We start from the raw sequence: 16,945 nt of genomic DNA on the forward strand, positions 1-16,945 counted from the left end.
GATATTTTAAAGCATGAATATTTATATTTATGAACTCTGAACCGATTGAAATCTTTTCATATGCAACGTCTTAGAAACGTGTTTATTGACAAGTTTGTCATCAATGTCCAGGAAACAAATGGTTTTAATTTTACGAAATTAGGAATAGACTGCAGCCAAAATTTTCGCGATTTAAACGCGTGGAACTTTTCGGCAATTTGTCAATTTTGACATATTGGCGATGCCACGTCTCACAAAATCAAAATATATTATGCACATGCACTTTACAGACTTTAGATTTCAAAGTTCAAACAGCTCAGTGAGCAATGCACGATTTGTACCGGGATGTACTTAGAATAAACAATTCAACTATTACACAGCATGCAAAACCAGTTTTAAATATTTGCTGCGATTGTGCCATAAATATAATCATCATGTGTAACTTATCTAGTGTAATTGCTACAAATATAACGAAATGAATATTCAGTGTCATATAGTTCATGAAACCCAATATAAAATATATTTTCATAGGCGTACGGCGGTACGGGGCAGGGGGGGGTGCTTCATATTGGGAAGCTTCATACTTCTCTCTTGTAGTCGCTATTCAAGCGTTAGCTGGTACATTAACTCAGGCCCCGTCCACACGTATCCGGATATTTTTAAAAACGGAGGTTTTTTTATCCGTTTTGGCCTTGCGTCCACACGTAACCGGCGTTTTCGGTAACCGAAAACGGAGGTTTTTAAAAACGCTCTCCAGAGTGGAGTTTTTCGAAAACGCCGTTTTCATGTTTACGTGTGGACGGGCGAAAACGGAGGTTTTCGAATACGATGACGTTGTTAGTCGGGCCCAGTCGATATTCGATAAGGCGCGTGTTTTGAATATATCCAAGACTTTAAGGAGAAGCTCGACTTCATCATCCGTCCAAACGAATGAGTCAGGTTTGGATTTTCCCTTAGATTTCGTTGCTCCTTTTGTAGATTTAGCCATTTTATTGATATTTTATTTCGAGAAAGAGCGAGTACGAAGCGAATTCAAAGTAAATACGAAGTAGCTTTACCAAATGCCCTAATTAACATAGCTGTTACTACCAAGGTTATTGCATTTTGAGCCTGCGATTGTTTGGAAGAATTAATTCTGCTAGGCAATGCGCATGCTCGACGCTGGGCATTATCATTATGCTATCATATTTCCTTCGTTTTCGCGTTTACGTGTGGACGGGCAAAAACGATTCGAATACGCTACGTGTGGACGCGAATTTTTTTGAAAACGGAGGAAAAAATCTCCGTTTTTCAAAAACCCCGCTACGTGTGGACAGGGCCTCAGAAAGCGCTCTTGTAAGGTCACACGCTGGACATGACGATTTCACAAATGGCTATTAGCCAATCAGAGGCTGTGAATTCTTTTAAATAATTAATAATAATTATTAATATTTACTGGTCCGCAAGTCTTCTGACTTTACACATAACACCATCTCGAGGCGCAAAGGATAACCTGTTCAAGATTTTATCGGTTTGATTCGGCAGTAACTCGAACTGAAACGTTTGAAACAGCTTCACGATAAGAACTTTGATTTCGAACTTTGCAAAGGTTTGTCCAATGCAGTTACGAGGGCCAATGGAAAAAGGAAAATGAATCATGCCCAGGCCCGGGATACTTGCAGGATCAGCAAATCTTTCAGGGTCGAAAACTTCAGGATTCTTCCAAATTTCCGGGTTCTTGGCGACTAACATTGAAAAACTCATGACATAATTTCCTTTCGGTATTCGATAACCTCCAACCGTGATCTCTTTCTCCAACGTCCCGACCGGTGTCGAGGAGATGGGGTGCTTTCGTAGAGTTTCCTCTATCACCTGACCAGTGTACTTTAGTATTGCTAAATCTTCAAACAAAACTTCCTTTCTGTCACCCAGCACTTCTTTGATTTCATTCAAAAGCTTTGCTTCAACATCACAGTTACTCAAGATTTCAAACAATATAAATGCTAAACTGTTTGCTGTTGTTTCTTGGCCAGCAATGAAGATTGTTATGAATTCATCAATGATCTCCTCCATTGTAAAGCTTCCATTATTAATCAAAAGATTTAGCAAGTCGTTAGGTACATCCCTTCCTTCAGCAATGTCCTTCATGCGGACAGAAATACAATCGCTAGCAAATTTTCGAAGAAATCGTACAGCCTCGATTTGAACTCTTTGGGAAGCACTCTGGAACAGTTTGAACTGAAAAATTCCTAAAAGTACAGGACTTATTGGAATGTCGAGATTTGTTTGTACGCCTTGGAGGTAGTGGCGTACTGCAGATGGAAATGGTGATTCATGGTCTTCAATTGCATTGGTATCAAAGTTAAACGACACTTGGCTTATGGTTTCGAGTGTAACTTTAGAAAATTCATCGGCCATACTTACAATCTCGCCGTCATCGGCTATCTTGCCCAGGCGAATCAGAAATCGGTTCGAAACATCGTTAAAGTTTGTGATGAAATCTTTCAAGCATTTCCTGTGAAAGGCAGGGTTCATGATGTGTCTTTTCCTGTGCCACGATAACCTATCTGTATTTGTAATTAAACCATATCCGGCAGCCCTTTCGCCAAAGATAAACCCAAATTTGTTGTAAAAAAATGGAGGCTTGTGCAAATGATTCTGATTATTTACAAAGACTTCTCTAATATAGCTGGGATCGCCCAAGTACACTACCGCTTTGTGAAACCAAGTCAACAAAATGACCGGTCCATATTCGAAACGTTTTTCCAGCACGAATTCTAACATAGTTCCCCCGTCTGTCGCCTTCTGCCATTCCCAATATTCGGGAAGGTTGCCAAATATGAAGCTTGAACGAGGTGGTCCTGGCAAATGAGCGTTTCGTTGGTGAATATTATGCAAATATAGCATGAAACACAAAAATAGACAGGCAAAAACAACGAAAATAGCGCCGAAAAACCACAAAAGTAAGGTTAGAATGCTGAAATTCATGATTCTTTTTAATTCATTCCTGTCGTCGCAAGTCGCAACTCAAGCGTGAGCTGTTACGTACTGAAGCACTCATGTGTTGTTATGGCGATGATGATGACCCATTAGATGAATTTAAATAATTTGAGTAAGTGCTTTTTAACATATATAAAAGACGGCCGCGTCAATATGTATAAATTTGACCAGATACAAATATATTAATCTGTTTTAAATACATAATTCCACCTCCCTAACTGAATCAAGACCAGAGTCTGGTGTTTGTGATTCAAAGTGTAGTCCATGAGGATATCATTTGTGTCGCACTATGAGTATTATTTGGGTCACTATTAACTGTGATTGGGAGTGACTGTGACTGTCAGTATGATTGAAGAATTTTCAAAGAATTATCCAAAAAGTCAAACAGTTTTCGAAAGATCCCATGGAATTCAAGTGGATCGACCATAAACCTAACTCTAAATCGTAACCTAAATCCTAACCTGATCTCATGGATTAAATTCGTGTAGGATTTATAAGCGAGATGATAAACAAATGTTAACTGAAGTTAACTTGTATTTTTTGCGCAAAATTTATCTTTCTGCATACGATCTGCCCTTCTTTAGACAAATTTTTGTTCTGATTGGTTTGATCATTGATTTTTCAGTTTTGAAAATTGACCAATCACAACTGAGCGATCTCAAGAATCTGACCAATTACTGAGCAGCATGCAATGACGTCACAACAGCATGGAAAATGTGTTTCTTGTTTCTTCTCAGGCAGGACCTTTTCATTTTTCAACTATGGCGCTCTTCAAAGAAGATATTCATCATTTTGCTAAGTTGATATCATCTTCCAAGGCTCAAATGAACCTGCTTCAAGTCAAGGAAGGCTTTGGAAAAACAAGGCAAGCGTAAATTTTGCTATCATGACGAGTTTTTATTTCGAAATTCAAGTTGAATGCGCTATTTTCGAAGCTTTCTTGGTCAAACTCGACTTAGAATTTTACCGTGCGGTCTTTTAACCTTTACTTCGTTGCCGTTCAGACAAAATTTATGGTTTAGGATGGTATAAAACAGAACTCGAGACAACTTTGAATTAAATTTGAATCGATAGTTAGTAAATTTTCAAACTAAATCTATATTTTTCTTCAAAATGTTTCTGAGTAATTCAGTTGACTGACAAGTTTTAAACTTGTTCATAATATGAACAAATGTAATGAAGTCGAGAAAAAAATTTCTTGTAGAGTCAAATGTACAATTTTCCCTTTAAGTTTCATTTTTTAACCCTAAATCAGTGTTTTTTGAAAATTTTGCGGAAAAAACCCTGAAATGGCCATTAATATTCAATACAAATAGGTTTTTATTTTTAATTTATATGTTATTTGACCTATTTCAATTGTGATGTGCACTTCACAATTAGATCTATGGTTACAGAAATTAGGGAGTGGCTATATATTTGGATTTCAATAGTTTTCAAGCATAAAATACTGTGGCTGTGGTGGACTAGTTTATAGAATTAGTTTTGCCTAGTGAACTTTGGCAAGACATTGGGAACATGTTAGGCACTTTTTTGCTAAAGCCAGGTAAGTACCTGTTGGCAGTTGTTCAAATAACAGTAACCTTTGATATTAAAAGCTGCAGTTTCAGAAGTAGACAGTTTCGAAGTTTGTAGTGGTAACTAAATGTAAATGAATTTTTCAAGTTTTTTTACTTCAATTGAGTGTCAATGAGGTACATTATTTTAAGGTAAAATTATTTCAGGTGTTCACTCAGGCTATAGTTATTGCTCTTGAGCTTGTAATGCCTAATTGTTTATTTTAAAAATCCACTCTCTATTCTAATAGGTTTATAACCAGAAAATGTATAAAATTGTATTTTGACACCTTTATTTATTATTCATTATACATATTGTTTTTTGTGTAAATAATTTCAGGATATCTCCTAACATAAAATTCCTAAATTTATTCTATCAATTTAGGTTTGTTAATTTTGTCTTGCGTTTTTTTTGCCATTATGTCAATTATTTTTTTGGTTTATTTGAAAGTCGTGGAAATAACCAGTTGAGGAATGAGGGTTGAAGGCGTTTCCATACTTTTTGAGAAATTTGCATATCATGTTGTATACTTCATCTAATGTTCATTATTGTGTGTTCTCCTCCTTTGACTCATTTCCTGCTTCCTCCTGAGAAAATCATGAATTTTGGCGTTTTCACTCTTTTTTTGTGGTTTACTGGTATAATTTTGATCGCGTTTGTCTGTATGGTCTTGTGTTTCATGGTATACCTGCATTATTTACACCAATGCTACGCTCATTTGCCAGGACCACCTCGTTCAAGTTTCATACTTGGTAACCTTCCTGAAGTGTGGAAATACAAGAAACTGACAGGCCGGACATTTATTGAATATGTTGTGGAACAACGATTCAAGTACGGATCAATCTTTATGCTTACGCTGTTCCACAGAGCTGTGGTATATCTGGCTGATCCAAGCTACGTCCGACAAGTGTTTATAGACAATCACAAATATCTACAAAAACCATCTTTTCTTTACAATAAGATGGGTTTTATTTTTGGCGAGAGAGGTATGGGATATGGCTTAGTTACAAATACTGACGAAGCGTCATGGCGTAAGAGACGGTACATAATGAACCCAGCTTTTCACCGAAAATGTTTAAAAGATTTCATGACAAATTTTAACAATGTTTCAGAGAGATTTTTGATTCGCATGGGCAAGGTAGCTGATAGTGGTGAACATGTTAGTATGGTTAAAGAGTTATCAAAAGTCACACTTGAAGCTATAAGTCAAGTGTCATTCAACATCAATACCATGGCAATTGAAGATCCTGATTCACCATTTCTGTTTGCAATTTGCAACTACCTCAGAGGATCCCAAGCAAACTTTGAAATTCCTGTTCCCTCTTCAGTTTTGGGGCTTTTTCAGTATAAGTTATTTCAAAAAGATTCACAAAGAATTGAAATAAATGCAGCACGATTTCTTCGAAAGTTTGCCTCTGATTGTATTTCTACTCGGCAAAAGGACATTGCTGAGAAAAAGGATGTACCAAATGATTTGCTGAATGTTTTGATTACAAGCGGTAGTTTCACCAGAGAGGAAATCATTGATGAATTCATTACAGTCTTCATTGCAGGCCAAGAAACAACAGCAAACTCACTGGCATTTGCATTGTATGAAATCTTGACTAACCATGATGTTGAAGCAAAGCTTTTAGATGAAATTAGAGAAGTACTGGGTGACAGAGAGGAAGTTGAATTTGAAGATTTGAAAAAACTCAAATACACTGGCCAAGTATTGGAGGAAAATCTACGAAAACACCCTATTGCACCAGGTGTACCGACAAGAATTTTAAGTAAGGAGATCACAGTTGGAGGTTATCATATACCAAGGGAAAGTGCCATTTCTTCAAATACTCTTTTTTTTGCAATGGATCCGAAAATTTGGAAAGACCCAGAAGTTTTTGACCCAGAAAGATTTGCTGATCCTGCAAGCATCCCAAACTTGAGCATGATCAATTTTCCTTTTTCTATTGGTCCCCGTAATTGCATTGGACAAACATTTGCAAAGTTTGAGTCTAAAGTAATTTTGGTAAAATTGCTTCAAAAGTTTCAACTCAAGCTTCTTCCCAATCAAACTGATAGAATGCTTCAAAGAGCGACAGTGACACCTCGGGATGGTGTGATGTGTGAAATACGCAAACGTGCTCTCAGTCAGATGTGATAGGAAATGTGTCTGATTGTTTTGCAATGAGTTTCAAATGAACTAAAAAATTTAGAACTTAGAATTCTGAAAACTAAAAGTTAAAGGTAATGGTTTTTATATGATTTATCTTGACCAGGGATTGTTTTTCTCACAGTTGGTGAGAAATTGTTACGTGGTCAGGAAACAATCCGGCGTTTTACAAACACCTCTTTGAGCGGAACATACTCACCAAAAGTGGCTTTGACATTATATCACACAACAACAAATACATTTTGATATATTTTAACATAAATACAGTGCATACATTAAGTTTGAAATATTGAACCACAGTGAAAAATTTCGGCTTAAACGTCTGTAAAATCAAACTGATTAATGCCTCGAGATGGTGTTATGTGTGAAGTTCATAGGCGTGCTTTTGGGTATGACGTATGATGAGAATTAATTTACTGATTAATGATTATGCATAAATGATATGTTTACTGATAGTAATTTAAAGATGCATGTAATAGATTTATTTGATTTAAACTGAGACTGAGGAAGTCTTGCAAATTTCGCAAGATTGAGGAACTCCTAGGTTCTTTTTAAATGTTTGTAGGTAGACTTTGTGCATGCTTTTTCTTGATTTAAAAAATAAAAATCTAAAAAGATTTAAAAATCTTTATATACAAATCTTCGATCTAGTTCCAGGAAAAAAAATACAATTTACAAAGTATAAAATATTATAGAATATTTGTCAAGTATTTGATCACGAATTAACCACCGACACCGCAGAAAATGGTGTTTCAACCCGAAACTCTAATCACTGGTTCACAATTGTGCATTTCTTTGTCGCTATCAAACAGAAAACTATGAATAACTTTAAAAAGTTAAATTTTTCTTCTAAATACGCATTCTGCAATCCTTTGTCGGACAGTTTATCATACACTGATACACATCTGACAACTGTGAAATGGCCATGAAGGTTATTAATTCAGACGATTTGTTTTTGCCGTGTGCAAAGATGTTGACAGAGTTCAGAAAAGCGCGCTGACAGATGTTACGTATAGAATTTCATAACATATTACATATTGCCGGCTGTAAAAAAACTAAGCTTCCCGGCTTTGGCCAGTGAACCGAAAACGCCTGTTTCCTCTTCAGTCACTCAGTGTGTATGAAGTGTATTTATGAAGATCACGATTTGACAAAAAAAGGATATGTTTTCGGTGCTTAGATTTAGTACAAGGCTTAGTAGAACTGCTACGCGATAAATGAATTATATATGCTTCGTTCTAGATGCTTCGTTAAAATATGAATTTTACCATTTTGTCCTTAGTTTTATGGGGTATCAGCGCACTTTTGGCAGGATTCATTTGTCTGTTCTTGTGTTTTATGCTCTACTTGCATTATATCCACCAACGAAATGCTCACTTGCCCGGACCACCTCGTTCAAGCTTCATACTTGGCAACATACCCGACTATTGGAAATGGCAAAAAACCACCGGCAAAACAACCGCCGAATTTGTTATGGAACAGCAATTCAAATATGGACCTATCTTCATGATGACTTTATTCCACCAAGCTGTGGTATATTTTTGCGATCCAACCTACATTAGACAAGTATTTATAAACAACCACCGATTCCTACGGAAACCCTCCTTTTATTACTTCAAAATGGGGTTTATATTTGGCGAGAGGGGTATGGGATATGGCTTAATTACAGATACGGATAAGATATCATGGCGTAAGACAAGGCGCATTATGAACCCTGCCTTCCATAGAAAATGCTTGAAAGATTTCATGACAAATTTTAACGATGTTTCAAACCGATTTTTAATTCGCATGGGCAAGGTAGTTGATGATGTCGATGAGAAATTTGTGAACATGGTTGAAGAATTTTCCAAAGTTACGTTCGAAGCTATAGGTCAGGTATCGTTCAACGTTAATACAAACACGATTGAAGATCCTGAATCACCATTTTTGTTCGCAATTCGACAGTATCTTCATGGAGTACAAGCAAATTTTGACATTCCGGTAAGTGCCGCCATTTTGGGAATCTTTCAGTTTGAATTATTCCAGAGTGCTTCACAAAGAGTTCAAATAGATGCAGCACGATACCTACGAAAATTTGCCATTGATTGCATTTCCAAACGAGTCATGGATATTGATGAAAAAAAGGATGTACCTAATGACTTGCTCAGTCTTTTAATTCGTGATGGTAGCCTAACAATGGAAGAAATTATTGATGAATTTATCACAATCTTCATTGCTGGTGGGGAAACAACAGCAAACTCTCTGGCATTTACATTATATGAAATCTTGACCAACACTCATGTTGAAGAAAAGCTCTTAAGTGAAATCAAAGAGGTGCTAGGTGAGCGAGAGGAAGTTGGATTTGAAGATTTGGCCAAACTCAAATACACCGGCCAGGTCGTGGAGGAAAGTTTACGAAAACATCCTATTGCTGTCGGTGTGCCAGCGAGAGTTTTAGGAAAAGAGATCACAGTTGGAGGTTATCAAATTCCCAGGGGAAATGTGGTCAACACCAATTCCCTCCTGCTTGCTTTGAATCCAAACATTTGGAAAGATCCTGAAGTTTTTGACCCTGAAAGATTTAATGATCCTGCAAGTATCCCAAACTTGAGCATGATTCATTTTCCCTTTTCTATTGGCCCACGTAACTGCATTGGACAAACATTTGCAAGGTTTGAATCCAAAGTGATGTTGGCGAAATTGTTTCAAAAGTTTCAGTTCAAGCTTTTGCCTAATCAAACTGATCGAATGTTTGGCAGGATGACAATGACACCACGGGACAGTGTGATGTGTGAGGTTAGCAGACGTGCATAACCCATTAGGCATTACTGTTTTAAATCCAAAACATGTACATATTTTTTTGACTATTATATCTGATCAACAGCAAGCTGACAATCTTATTGCAAGAAGCTGATATGCTGCTACGTGATCAAAGCGTTACAATGGCCCCGTGTTCGCTGCTCATGCTTTTCAAGCCATATTATATCAAACTGTGGCAACGCTCGTGCGCTCAAATAGAATGAATAGTATAATTGATGATTTAACAACCTTGCAAGTTAGGTGCCAGGAAAACTGAATTTGATTGTAATGATTAAGTCTTTGGCCAACATATTTTATACTTCATAGCATTTAAGTCACGTAATTATTTTAAGGACTTATTAGGTCACATTTATTAATTCCTGACGCAAAATATGTTCAGCTAACGTAAAAATAGGATTGCAATTTTTTGTAAAACTAAATTTCAGAAAAAAATTATAAAAATCTTTGTATTCTATCTCTTGAATCAAATTTACATTTGTAATGATAAAAAGAACGGCAATCATCAGAAGAAAGCAATGTTGAACCTGACCATCTCTAAATTCTACATGACCCTTCTTATCTACATCGCCTCACCACATTTCTGGGTTTAAATCCACTTGGACAAGCGAACTAGACCAACTTGTAATAATTATGACTTCACATGAAAAACTAACGGCATAGAACTCATTCTTCTCTCAGTAGCATCCTACACATTGCTGGCGGAAACTTCGAAGTTACCAGCACGAAATTAAATATATTCATTTACAACTTTCTTTGTTTTCCATCAATATATGCTTTTTGTATCCGTATGGAAACGTCACCGATATTATTACTCAAGGCTAGTTTCCACTCATGAAAAATCTCCTTTGGATCGGAACGAACAGGAAAATTTCCTTTGTTGGTGAGTTCTCAGGCGGCGTTCATACAAAGGAAACTGTCCTGTCCTGTCCGATCCAAAGGAGAATTTTCTTGAGTGGAAACTAGCCTTCAGTATATATTTTCTTGGCAAGGAAAATGTCATAACATGCAAGGCTGGCTCGGCAGTTTCAGTTAACAAGATTTGCTTCCACATTTTTTTAACTAATCCCCCGAATTCCTGTGGTTAGGGTGAGTTGGTGGTTTAATGCAGTAAAATGCGCCGTATCCAGCATGGTCGTGATTAATTGTTGGGCAAATGATATTGGATAATTCATAATTCATCTAGCTCTGAGTCACCAACATCGCAAGCTGAAGAATTAACTTTACCACGGTGGAAATCGAACCCCCCGACCTGGGTTCAATTTCCACCGGCATCGTCGTCAAGCTGATTTTCCAGCTTGCCCGGTTGGCGACTAGGTCATACGCATAAACACTTTAGAAATTAAGTTTTAGTAAACTTTATTATTACTGAAAAAAGTGCCTTTGGGCTTTACATAGATCGCGGAATGGTATTACTGACGTGTAACCTGGGCTTCAACTAAGTGCCTTGTCAGCCACAGGGTAGCAAGGGACAATAGCAGTAATCTAAACTCAATAATAATAAAGTGACTTTCTTAATCGGTTAGTTCAGAATCGGGGTAATATTTAAGGATTCTATGCTAATCACTAAGTAAGTACCGACAATTTAACATAATGTTGATAATGAACAATGTATATGACGTTTACGATGAATCTGTTTATACCGGACATGCATTTCAATTAGGCGAATATAATATTCATTGCTCAGGGAGCCTTCTAACTTTGCACATTACACCGTCTCTAGGGGAAAGGGTCAGCCTGCCCAAGATCTTGTCAGTTTGATTTGGCAGAAGCTTGAACTGAAATTTTTGAAATAGCTTCGCCAGGATGACTTTAGACTCAAACTTCGCAAATGTCTGTCCAATGCAGTTACGAGGACCAACAGAAAAAGGAAAATGAATCATGCTCAGGTTTGGGATACTTGCAGGATCAGCAAATCTTTCAGGATCAAAGACGTCAGGATCATTCCAAATTTCTGGATTTCTGCCAAACAACATAGAAAAACTTACAATACCATTTCCTTCCGGTATTCGATAGCCTCCAACCGTGATCTCTTTTTCTAAAATTCTAACAGGCGTCGAGGCAATGGGGTGTTTTCGCAGACTCTCTTCCAATATTTGGCCAGTGTACTTAAGTTTTGCTAAATCATCATACTTAACTTCCTCTCTGTCACCCATAACGTCCTTGATTTCTTTCAAAAGTTTGGCTTCAACATGAGGATTGCTCAAGATTTCATATAATGTGAATGCCAATGAGTTTGCTGTTGTTTCTTGGCCGGCCAAAAAGACTGTTAAAAATTCATCAGTGATGTCCTCGCTCGTTAAGCTGCCGTCATTAATCAAGAGACTTAGCAAATCATTAGGTACATCCTTTTCCTCAGCAATGTCCTTCTTTCTGGTGGAAATACAATCCAAGGCAAATTTTCGTAGAAATCGGGCTGCGTCTATTTGAACTCTTTTGGAAGCGCTCTGGAATGGTGTAAACTGAAAAATTCCTAAAAGGGCCGAACTTAGTGGAATGTCGAGATTGGCTTGTACCCCTTGCAGGTAGTTGCGGACTGCAGATGGAAATGGTGATTCAGGATCTTCTATCGCATTAGTATTGATGTTAAACGACACTTGGCTTATAGCTTCCAGTGTTACTTTAGCAAATTCCGCAACCATGCTAACGGGCTCACCTTTATCAGCCACCTTGTCAATGCGAATCAGAAATCGATTCGAAACATCGTTAAAATGTGTCGTGAAATCTTTTAAACATTTTCGATGAAAGGCGGCGCTCATAGTATTCCGTCTATTACGCCATGATGACTCGTCGATGTTTGTAACTAAACCATATCCCATACCCCTTTCGCCAAAGATAAACCCGAACTTGTTGTATATAAAAGGAGGCTTGTGTAAATGAGTATGATTGTTTACAAAGACTTCTCTAATATAGCTTGGATCGCCTAAGTAAACTACTGCTCTATGAAACCAAGTCAACAAAAGGACGGGTCCATATTCGAGACGTTTCTCCAGCACGAATTCTAACAAAGTTCCCCCGTCTGTCGCTTTTTTGTATTTCCACAATTCAGGAAGGTTACCAAATATGAAGCTTGAACGAGGTGGACCCGGCAAATGAGCGTTTTTTTTGTGAATGTAATGCAAGTAGAGCACAAAACACATAAACAGACAAGCGAATCCTGCTAGAATAGCTCCGAGGAACCACGAAAGTATGTTTAAGATGCCGAAATTCATGATTTAGTGTTAACACTAACTCTTTCCAACTTGTGTCACCACTTAAGATCAAGCTCATTCACAAACTGACTCATATGCATACTAAGCACTTATGTTTTGGTCGAATTGCAGAAAGGGAAGGGGTGTGTTGTTATGGCGATCATCAATTGGTTGAATGTATAATCTTTTATTTATAACGTGAAACTGAGGAGTCAAAGGACTGCACATAAACATATATAACTAAATGGTCGCATCAAATGTACTCAGACAACGGTAACGAGATGATAATGGCAATTAATAAGGCTTATCATGTCATTACTGATCTATTGCCATAGTGCATTCGACGCGACCGTAATGCAACATATAAACCAAGCCTAATAGCATGTTCGTGTTATCCCTTTTGCCATTGCCCTGTGTACACGCTTGATTTCTTCGCTACAAATCCGGTCCGCGCTACAAATAGAAGAAATTACCATTTTGTTATGACGTGTTAAATTAAAAGATCTCAGTTAACGGGAAGGTGCAACATAAAGGCTATTGTAGTGTTGCTCTTGAGAGTTGAGTCATAGAGACAGTTTAGGGTTGTTGCACCGTATACAATACATCGTTTTTTCAGTTGCTGCCATTTGGGGAAGTCACATGATTGCAAAGCACCCAGGCCCAGAAGAAGTACCTAACGGTTGCTCGGCCATTTATTGTTCGGAGTACTTCAGGAGCAGTAATGGAACGGAATCGAACGGAATAGAACACTGTCACGTGAAAGTTCAGAACAGTTCTGATTACCCCACCTTTAAGTATAGGGGTAGCTAGAACACCACACGTGACACGTCTACTCTTCGCGTTCATCCATAGGTATATACCTATTTTCTGATATGTGATGACGATAGTTGAGGGGATTTAACGTGTAAAAGTGTCTGAAAACTGAAAAGTGTACATTAATACGAAAGTACATGAAATCATTATATTGCGTATGATGTAAACAATTCAAACGCATGGTTCAACGCATATGTAATAGACTGAATACTGTTTCAGAACAATCCAGGCATTCCATTTCACACACGTTTGGTGCAGTGTTCTGAATTGATTATCCAGGAGGATTTGGCGGAAGGTATCCCCGCCCTTCTCCCGCCAAAATCCCCCGCAAAAATCCGCGCAAAGAAAAACAAAGCACAACGCGCCTGGGTGCGAGGAAGTAAATATGTACTGGTGATATACGGAATGGTGCCATCAACTGCGCGAACGAGGGTATGTGTTTATGGCCTTAGGCTAACTTCGTCTTGGATCATCTTACAACTTTTAATTTGAAGGCAAATATGAATTTTGGCGTTCTATTATGGTTTCTTGGTGTAATTGTGACCGGGTTTGTGTGTATGGTCTTGTGTTTCATGCTATACCTGCATTATTTACACCAATGCTACGCTCATTTGCCAGGACCCACTCGTTCAAGTTTCATACTTGGCAACCTTCCTGAATTGTGGAAATACAAGAAAGCGACAGGCAGAACATTTAGTGAATTTGTGATGGAACAACGATTCAAGTATGGATCCATCTTTGTGCTTACATTGTTTCACAGACCTATGGTATACCTTGCTGATCCAAGCTATGTTCGTGAAGTATTTATAAATAACCACAGATATCTACATAAATCATCTTTTATATATGATAAAGTCGGATTTGTATTCGGTGAGAGAGCTCTGGGATATGGCTTAGTTACAAATACAGACGAGTTTTCGTGGCGTAAGAAACGACATATTATGAACCCAGCTTTTCACCGAAAATGCTTGAAGGATTTCATGTCCAATTTTAACAACATTTCCAGACGATTTTTAGTCCACATGGGCAAGGTAGCTGATAGTGGTGAACATGTTAGTATGGTCAAAGAGTTTTCAAAAGTTACACTTGAAGCTATAAGTCAAGTGTCATTTAACATCAATACCAATGCAATTGGAGATCCAGAATCACCATTTTCCTCTGCCATTTACAACTACACCAGAGGAGTACCACAGGTAGCCCGCTATTGGATTTGCTTTTAGTTAAATATTAAATAAATTCTATGCAAAACGACATGAAGTGTCACCTTCCTTCATTCACTTCTGACATATTATCGCAGGCGCCAATTCGTGCGGTGCAGTGTAACCTTTATGTATATATTAATATAAGGTTGGCAACTCTTTGTCGTATTTTCACATTTACGAATTACATACACAAACTTACACATGAAAATACTCGTACTTAAACACAAAAATATATACAAAAAACTAAATCTATGTGGGAACTGACTCTCCTAAAACATTTCCGAAACATTTGTTTGTCTTTAAAGCCATTGCAAATATGTGAAATTTACGAAAATACAAACACTTTTTGGTTGAATTTTTTGAAAAGCCGTCGGGATCCCATCACCCTGCCCTACGTCACAGCAAACACGCAATATGATTGGCTGGTTGAGTCCGTTAACGTAAACAAATTTCAAAATTCAAAACTAAGCCAATCATATTGCGTGTTTGCTGTGACGTAGGGCAGGGTGATGGGATCCCGACGGCTTTTCAAAAAATTCAACCAAAAAGTGTTTGTATTTTCGTAAATTTCACATATTTGCAATGGCTTTAAAGACAAACAAATGTTTCGGAAATGTTTTAGGAGAGTCAGTTCCCACATAGATTTAGTTTTTTGTATATATTTTTGTGTTTAAGTACGAGTATTTTCATGTGTAAGTTTGTGTATGTAATTCGTAAATGTGAAAATACGACAAAGAGTTGCCAACCTTATATTAATATATACATAAAGGTTACACTGCACCGCACGAATTGGCGCCTGCGATAATATGTCAGAAGTGAATGAAGGAAGGTGACACTTCATGTCGTTTTGCATAGAATTTATTTAATATTTAACTAAAAGCAAATCCAATAGCGGGCTACCTGTGGGAGTACAAGACCAATTCGATTTTCCTTTGAGCTCTACATTTCTTGGAATTTTTCAATTTAAACTATTTCAGAAGGATTCCCAAAGAGTAATAATAAATTCAGCACGGTTTCTTCGAAAATTTGCTTCAGATTGTATTTCAGCTCGACAACAGGCCATTGATGAAAAAAAGGATGTACCTAATGACTTACTCAGTCTTTTAATTAATGATGGTAGCCTAACAAAGGAGGAGATAATTGATGAATTTTTAACAATCTTTTTTGCTGGTCAAGAAACAACAGCAAACTCATTAGCATTTACCTTATATGAAATCTTGAGCAACCCTCATGTTGAAGCAAAGCTTTTGAGTGAAATCAAAGAAGTGCTGGGTGACAGAGAGGAAGTTGAATTTGAAGATTTAGCAAAACTCAATTTCACTGGCCAGGTTTTGCAGGAAAGTCTACGAAAACACCCTATCACAGCAGGTGCACTATCTAGGATTTTAGAAAAAGAAATCACAATTGCAGGTTATCAAATACCTAAGGGAAGTACAGTTGCCACCAATAACCTTTTCTTTGCAATGAATCCTGAAACCTGGAAGGATCCTGACGTTTTTGACCCAGAAAGATTTGCTAATCCTGGAAGCATCCCAAACTTGAGCATGACCCATTTTCCCTTCTCTGTTGGTCCTCGAAATTGCATTGGACAAACATTTGCAAAGTTTGAGTCCAAAGTCATTTTGGCAAAATTATTTCAAAAGTTTAAGTTCAAGCTGTTGCCAAATCAAACTGACAGAATGTTAGGAAGATTCACTAATACACCTCGAGATGGTGTGATCTGTGAAGTTAGCCGATGTGCAGGCCATTGAAGTTTTATTAGATGATTTATTGGTTAAAACTCTAAATTTACCTGTCAATGATTAACACTATAGAATATTGTGCTTCACAAAATATTTGAATTCTATTGGGAAAAAATTAAATATACATTTCAATGTTACGATATATAAAAATAATTAGTTATTTTACATTTCTGTACTTTGATATGCTTTTAAAAAAACACTCCTAGTACATGTTACTTTAAACATGTACCAACTATCGGGCCCTAAATGCAGTTCCTATATTTTTCTAAAAAATTAATTTTAATATCTTCTTGTAACTTTATATGTATATGTTTATTCTAATAATGTAATTTTTGGTGAGACTTAATTGGGAATTAATGTTCTGTTGTCCTTAGTCCTTACCAATTGTAAAGTTAGTAAAATAAATAAATACCCCAAATTTGCTGACAAGCCTACTTGAAGGGTAGTGCAGAACCTCTTGTGCCCCCTTCTGCTACACCTTGCTAGCTATTATATTTACATCTTTTGAAAATCTCTAAATTTTTTATATATTTTGTT

General features: G+C 37.2%; 5 protein-coding genes across 6 annotated transcripts; 3 read left to right on the plus strand and 2 right to left on the minus strand.

The window, feature by feature from the left end:
- Nucleotides 1–152: 152 nt before the first annotated feature.
- On the minus strand, nt 153–2,988 carry LOC114515826 (cholesterol 24-hydroxylase-like). The gene has a single exon (XM_028535150.1). It carries the CDS (start codon nt 2,944–2,946, stop codon nt 1,411–1,413), a length of 1,536 nt encoding a protein of 511 aa, XP_028390951.1. The 5' UTR covers nt 2,947–2,988; the 3' UTR covers nt 153–1,410.
- Nucleotides 2,989–5,102: 2,114 nt separating this feature from the next.
- On the plus strand, nt 5,103–7,306 carry LOC114516356 (cholesterol 24-hydroxylase-like). The gene has a single exon (XM_028535806.1). The coding sequence runs from the start codon at nt 5,111–5,113 to the stop codon at nt 6,650–6,652; it is 1,542 nt and encodes a 513-aa protein (XP_028391607.1). The 5' UTR covers nt 5,103–5,110; the 3' UTR covers nt 6,653–7,306.
- Nucleotides 7,307–7,615: 309 nt separating this feature from the next.
- LOC114516069 (cholesterol 24-hydroxylase-like) lies at nt 7,616–9,722 on the plus strand. The gene has a single exon (XM_028535433.1). It carries the CDS (start codon nt 7,922–7,924, stop codon nt 9,455–9,457), a length of 1,536 nt encoding a protein of 511 aa, XP_028391234.1. The 5' UTR covers nt 7,616–7,921; the 3' UTR covers nt 9,458–9,722.
- Nucleotides 9,723–10,843: 1,121 nt separating this feature from the next.
- On the minus strand, nt 10,844–12,736 carry LOC114516071 (cholesterol 24-hydroxylase-like). The gene has a single exon (XM_028535435.1). It carries the CDS (start codon nt 12,670–12,672, stop codon nt 11,137–11,139), a length of 1,536 nt encoding a protein of 511 aa, XP_028391236.1. The 5' UTR covers nt 12,673–12,736; the 3' UTR covers nt 10,844–11,136.
- A 988-nt stretch (nt 12,737–13,724) lies between these two features.
- LOC114516178 (cholesterol 24-hydroxylase-like) lies at nt 13,725–16,834 on the plus strand. 2 transcript variants are annotated; one of them, XM_028535579.1, is made up of 2 exons: nt 13,725–14,652; nt 15,579–16,834. In XM_028535579.1, the coding sequence occupies exons 1-2, from the start codon at nt 13,965–13,967 to the stop codon at nt 16,415–16,417; spliced, it is 1,527 nt and encodes a 508-aa protein (XP_028391380.1). In that variant the 5' UTR covers nt 13,725–13,964; the 3' UTR covers nt 16,418–16,834. The 2 variants fall into 2 exon arrangements, with proteins under 2 accessions (XP_028391380.1, XP_028391381.1); XM_028535580.1 differs by having other exon boundaries at nt 13,725–14,645; nt 15,572–16,834.
- The last annotated feature ends 111 nt before the right edge of the window (nt 16,835–16,945 follow it).

Source organism: Dendronephthya gigantea, unplaced genomic scaffold (assembly GCF_004324835.1).
Source record: "Dendronephthya gigantea isolate DGI-Jeju-01 unplaced genomic scaffold, DenGig_1.0 000005F, whole genome shotgun sequence".
NCBI lineage: Eukaryota > Metazoa > Cnidaria > Anthozoa > Malacalcyonacea > Nephtheidae > Dendronephthya > Dendronephthya gigantea.